The sequence below is a fragment of the Fukomys damarensis genome, unplaced genomic scaffold (assembly GCF_012274545.1).
Source record: "Fukomys damarensis isolate Sample0158 unplaced genomic scaffold, DMR_v1.0_HiC HiC_scaffold_19, whole genome shotgun sequence".
Lineage (NCBI taxonomy): Eukaryota > Metazoa > Chordata > Mammalia > Rodentia > Bathyergidae > Fukomys > Fukomys damarensis.
This window is the reverse complement of record NW_022900931.1, coordinates 4,038,953-4,044,837: the sequence shown is the minus strand read 5'-3', so window position 1 is coordinate 4,044,837 and position 5,885 is coordinate 4,038,953. Positions and strand designations below refer to the sequence as shown.

At 51.6% G+C, this 5,885-nt stretch overlaps 1 protein-coding gene across 4 annotated transcripts in view; it reads left to right on the top strand.

Moving 5' to 3' along the window:
* Fam118a (family with sequence similarity 118 member A) overlaps window positions 1-5,885 on the top strand; it is a 23,105-nt gene that overhangs the window by 14,366 nt on the left and 2,854 nt on the right. For 3 of the 4 annotated variants that reach the window (XM_010634338.1, XM_010634339.3, XM_010634340.3), the window contains exons 5-8: window positions 519-647; window positions 1,688-1,973; window positions 3,493-3,525; window positions 4,305-4,388. In XM_010634338.1, coding sequence (XP_010632640.1) covers window positions 519-647; window positions 1,688-1,973; window positions 3,493-3,525; window positions 4,305-4,388 — 532 coding nt within the window. The other variant, XM_010634337.1, reaches the window with a different exon arrangement.

The window sequence follows — 5,885 nt, the reverse complement described above, 5'->3', positions numbered from 1 at the left end:
TTTTTGGTGTTTTTTGAGACAGGGTCTCACTATGTAGTTGAGACTGACCTGGAACTCACTATGTAGCTGGTCTCGAACTCACAGCGAACCTCCTGCCTCAGCCTCCCGAGTGCTGGGATTACAGCTGTGCACCACCACGCCTGGTCACATGTGCGTCTTGTAAGGTGCTTTGCTCTGTGCCTTGAACTGAGATGGATATAGTTGGCCATTTGTTGACTACTTTTCTGTCCATACCTATTTTCCCTTGGTGTAAAAAGAACACTTCAGCAAAAGTAATGAAAAGGCAGCGTAGAGCTTAGAGGTTCCCACCCCTCTCCCAGCAAGCCCTCCTACCTGGGACAGCAGGCCTCCAGCAAGTTCTCAGTAGGTGCTGTGCCAGGAATATAAGATATACTTAGCATGGAGACCTCTCTCAACTCTCCAAGATGGGCTGCAGAAGCTGAGTTAGACGTTTGCTTTTCCTGTGCATTTGAAGTAACACCAGGCGGTGTGTCTTCATCTTGGCTTGGCTTTGCTAGGTCCTGCAGTGGGCAAGAGGCCACATCAAGTACGGAGTTCTCCATATCCACGGCTTATACACCGATCCCTGCGGGATGGTGCTGGACCCATCGGGATACAAAGATGTCACTCAGGACCCGGAAGTCATGGTATGGCCCCTCTTCCTTAAGGCCTGCTTACATCCACTGGGGAATCTGGTGGCCACCAGCCCTTTGGCTGAAGTCTGCATGGCTGCCTGGTCCTTGGAGCTGGCCCACTTGTGAGTGGGGACAGGGCCATGTCTCCTGTTCTGGCTGGATATCTGCCCTGGTGAGGTGCCGGCGTGTGGGATGTGCTCTGTACACAGTTTCTCAGGGAAGGAGCGTGTGATATAAGGGCCCGGGTCTGTCACCCCTCAGTGTCGTATGACCACCCCTCTCTGTACACGCAGGCAGCCAGCTATCTGAGATCCTCTCCTTAGTGTGCCTTTCGGGCTCGTCAGCTTTCAGAAGTGGCTTTAAAACTCCGGTGTGAGGCTCTCTTGCTGCCTCCCCAGAACAGGGGGTATCAGAGCCGTGTGTCCGGCCCTCCCAGGCTCCCGTCCCACCTCTTCACTTGGGCCTGTGGGCCTCCTTGGCGCTCCTCGGGTAGTGGGCAGGGTAGGAGGCCTTGCCAAGACGTGTGTGGGCCTGAATCTGTGGTGTCCCCTGCCCACTGGAGCGAGCCCTCTGCTCTGTGTCCCTGTGCCACCCCGAGGGTCGCTGCCCTCCTCAACTGTCCTGCCCTCCTTCCCCAAACCCTGTCCTTCCCTCCCCAGGGACAGGTTCCCATCTGATCACTGAGCCAGGTGTGGTTTCCGGTGTTGCTGTGCAGGCTCCGAGCTGGGTGTGTTACATCCTCCTGGTGCACCTGAGTGCTTAGGGTCCTACGTAACCCTAGAGGTGGCTGGCCTCCCAGTAAGGGGCATTCAGGTGGCTGCCGATGGGCCGCTGATCTGGCTTGGTTGGGCAGAGGCCCCTTGTCCCCAAGACCCGTCACCACAAATTGCTACTTGGGGTGGGCCTGAGTGCCGCAGCGAGAGTGCACTCCTGTCCAGCCTGTTCCTCAGGGTGGCCCCTGCCGCTGAAAGCACACACGTGTGACTTCGTGTCGGTTAGGAGTGCCCAGTCTCTCATCCCTCTCATCACCCCGTGTCCTTCCCGACTCACAGGAAGTCCTGCAGAACCTGTACCGCACCAAGTCCTTTCTGTTCGTGGGCTGCGGAGAGACCCTTCGTGACCAGATATTCCAGGCCCTCTTTCTTTACTCGGTACCAAACAAGGTGGACTTGGAGCACTACATGGTGGTGCTCAAGGACAACGAGGACCACTTCTATAAGCACCAGGCAGACATGCTTTTGCATGGGATTAAAGTCGTGTCCTACGGGGACCGCTTTGACCTCTTCCCGGGATACATGCAAGACCTCGCCACTCAGATCTGCAAGCAGCGGAGTCCTGGTATGGAGTTTGTTTTTACTTTAAGTTCAGAGTTAAAAAGTTCAGAGTCACAGCGTCCTGGTTGTCTCGTTTCTTTTGGACATGTTAGCAACATACCCTGAATTCCTAAATCTTGTAGTTACTGATTTCCAAGTGACTGTGTAATTTAAAATTAGAAGGCTGGGCTACATGGCATAATAAGAATTCAGAATTTAATTTTGTATTGCATTTGAGATAGAGTCTTGCTGTGTAGTTCAGGCTGCCCTTGATCTCATTGTGTAGCCCAGGCCTTGAATGTCTATCAGTCTTCCTGCCTCGGCCTCCCGACTGCTGGGATTACGGGTGTGTGCCACCACACCTGGCACAGAATTTTAAAGTTTATAGCTGTGCACACAAAAGTGAGACACATTTGTTCATGTTTCAGGTTGCCCTAACAAAGAAAAGAAGCCCCAGGCCAGCTTTATCCGTTGTGACTCTTCAAGCACAGACCTCTCTTTACTTTGTGTCACTGTACCTTCAAGATTACAATTTGCAGAGTACAGAGTGGTCTTCTGAAGACTCCGATTTGTCCATTTTCCCTGTTCCAAATTAAACTCCCTGTCCTTTCCCCTGGGAACTGTTCATTTGCCAGGAATACTTTGTAGACCCAGGCATCTAGACACGAGGGCGTTAATGGCTTTTGAGTTTGGGGTCATCAAACATGGATGCTAGCCAGCATGGAAAGTTGTCCTGCCTGTTCTTTCATGGCAACAGGAAACTGGATGGAGGAGGTGAGCTGGAGATCAGCTGGGACAGGACGGCGAGCATGCACACTGGTTTTACTGCTGGCAGCTGCTTCTCCGTGGCTAACGATCAGCACAGAGCTGATTTCCGTTGCCTGAGTTTCCAGGGGGGCAGTTGTCAGATCCTCCTGGGGTGGAAAAGGGAGCCCTGCTTGCTGAGCTCCTGTGTGTCACGTCCTCGCCCTTGCCCTTGCCGGGTTTCTGTTAGTAGCAGCAGCCAGATGATGACTTAGAGGTGGAGAGACAAGCTGAGGAGGGGGAGATCTTGGCCCACGGGTGCGCAGGCCCTGCACAGAGCAGACGCACTGTTGAGTGTGCCCGGTCCTGGCTGTGCAGTGCTTCTCTGCTCGCCCCTGCCGCTGCTGCCTCCACACCCGTAGCCGGGATCCCCTCTGTTCCCTCCCTGAGACCTCTTCCAGGCCCCAGCAGCTGAGTGCTTTCTAAAGCTGTATAGAACCGGAAGGCCACCGGGAGTTTCCGTCTGTTGCCGTGTAGTGTAGCGCCTCTCCTGCCAGGGAACACCCAGTGACCGTGACGGTGATGCTTGTGGTGTGGGTACGGCGTGGTGCTCCTGTGTGCCACCTGGCCCCAGCCCTTCGAGGTGGACAGTCCAGGGTGCCACGGGAGAGCGTGCTACAGCTGACGCCACCGTGGCCTCACCATGGTCCCCGCTAGCTGGAGGAGGAGGAGGAGGGAGGAAGAAGAGAGGGAGCACTGCTGCACCAGTCTCGGTTCTGCTGACTTTTCTTTCTTCCCAGACGCCGAGCGAGTGGACAGCACCACGTTACTGGGTAAGGAGATCTCTATTTTTGTCAGCCTGTTTTGCCTCCACATTCCCTTATCTTCCTGCCCCTACTTGTAAAATTGTGAAAGTGTTTGTCATATTAGATAAGAAGCCTGCACTGAACAGCCCTGCTAGAGAGGACGCACCGCAAAGCACAGCAGAGGGACCCGCATCTGCCCTTCCTGGGGAAGCATGGCTTGGTGACACACCTGACAATAAGTCCCGTCCTAGAACCCAGAGTCTGGGGACCTGGAACGAGGCTCCGTTAAGCTTGGGCCATTCCATGCAAGGATCGGGAACCTCGGGTGACCTGCCCTTTGAATATCCAAATTGCAAGGGTCCAAGCTTCCCTGGAAACATCTTCTAGTTGTGCTTGCTTGAAATGGGAATGTTCTTGGGGCTCGACCCTTGCCTATTCATAAATGAAGACTCAGCAGCCCCAATGTCTCTTGGGGACACTGGGCAGCAGGTGTCTCCAGGTCCTGTGCCAGGGATTGGGAGGGGCTGTAGCCCGCTCAGTCTGTGGACAGCGTCTCCATGCACATGTGTGTGTGGTTCAGCTCGGGAATTGGAGCAACTGCGCTTGGCTTACCCTCTCCACCCTACTTCCATGGGAAGGCAGTGGCTCAAAATAATTTGTTTTTTTAAAGCAGTTACTCCATGGTTACAACCTGTAGGGGATGGCAGGGATAATTTGCTGGTGCTTCAAGGAGGTAGGATTTAGAAATGGGCCCTTGGGGTGGTTTCTAGAATAGAGCAGCTTTTTAATAAGTTGTTGCCTTTCAGGAAATGCTTGTCAGGACTGTGCAAAGAGGAAGATGGAAGAGAATGGAATGGAAACTCCCAAGAAACCCAGACAACCAGATACAGGTACTGTGTGGTGTTTGTGTGGGAACCTGTCTCCAGTTTGTCTTGCTGGTCGCTGTCTTCTGTTACAAAGCTTGTCCACAATGATCCTGGACCCTTGGTGGGAGAATTGGCACACACTGGGGTAGAATCAGCACACAGGGAGGCTTGGAGTGGAACCTGACCGCTTGTGCCAGCTGCCGAGAGGCACCTGGTGTCTTATCAATGGAGCATGCACTGAGAAAGTGAGGTTTGGGGGACAGGTTGGTGATTCTCACAAATGAAGATGCCCCAGGGTCACAGCCTCTTTGCAGCACTGTCCGCTTCTGTCCTTAGTTGCTATAGAAAACCAGATGATTAAGACTCCTGTCACTAAGCTTTGAAACTTTTTAATTTCTTTGAACTGTTTGCTGCAGCAGACACCCTCTGCTGACGCTAGGAAAGGTGACCTGGTTCCCTCCAGGGTTTCACCACCACTTGCAGACCCCCGCCCATGCACTGTGCGCTCCTTACCCGGTTACAGGACAGAGGAAGGAGGACTCCTTTGTGTCTGGAGGTTGATTGTGAATGTTGGAAAATAAGCACTTCCTGGATTACAGAGTGCATGTTTATCCCGGTGTGGCAGCTGTGTGTGGTGTTAGGGCCTGGCCAGGCCTCCTGCACCAGGTGCGGATGGATGACACTGCAGATCAGCGTGGCTTCTCCTTTGCACTGTTTTCCCATTCTTGATTGTTTTATGTGAGGACCTAGATTATCTCTTCTGTCTTCACTGTTCTCTTCTAAGAATTCATACTAGAGTCTCCTGAGTTACTTGCACCATCTTTTATGTTTTCTCTTGACTCTTTAATTTTCATTTTTCTCTATTCATTTTTTTCATAAACTGGGAGATTTTCATAATTATGTTTCAGAGAGCCCTTGGGTTACATTTTGGTTTTGACAGTGTGATTTTAAAGGTGAGAGGCCTGGTTTTCTGCTTGGACGTTTATCCCAGTAGCATTTGTTGTTTAGAACTGTGGTGTCTTTCAGATCTCTGGAGAGCTTGAAGTTTCCCCGGTCACCTGACTCCATTCCTGAAAATACTGGCCAGAGGACCTTCAGAGAATAGTGGTTCACGTTTTATCAATTTATCCAGGAAAACCTCAACAGAATGCCCTTCAACACTGTATAACAAGCCATCAAGGGTCCATAGGGCTAAGAAACATTTGTTAGTGGCTTAAACATTCCAAGGTGCTCCTCCCAGGCTATGTTCAGGGAGCACTGAGATACTGGTTGGAGATTCCTAATCTGAAATCCTTCAGAATCTGAAACTTTGTAAGCATCAGAACAGAGTTCAGAGTTTGAGATTTTGGAACATTTTGGAATTCAGCTTTTCAGATTAGAGAGTTTCACCTCCTTAAAGTCTGCAAATTTTCCAAAAGCTGAAAAACTCAAACCTGAAACATTTCTGATTCCAAGCATTCTGGATAAGGCCTGCTCGGCCTGTACTACATTTCCCCGTTTTTTTTTTTTTTTTTTTTTTTT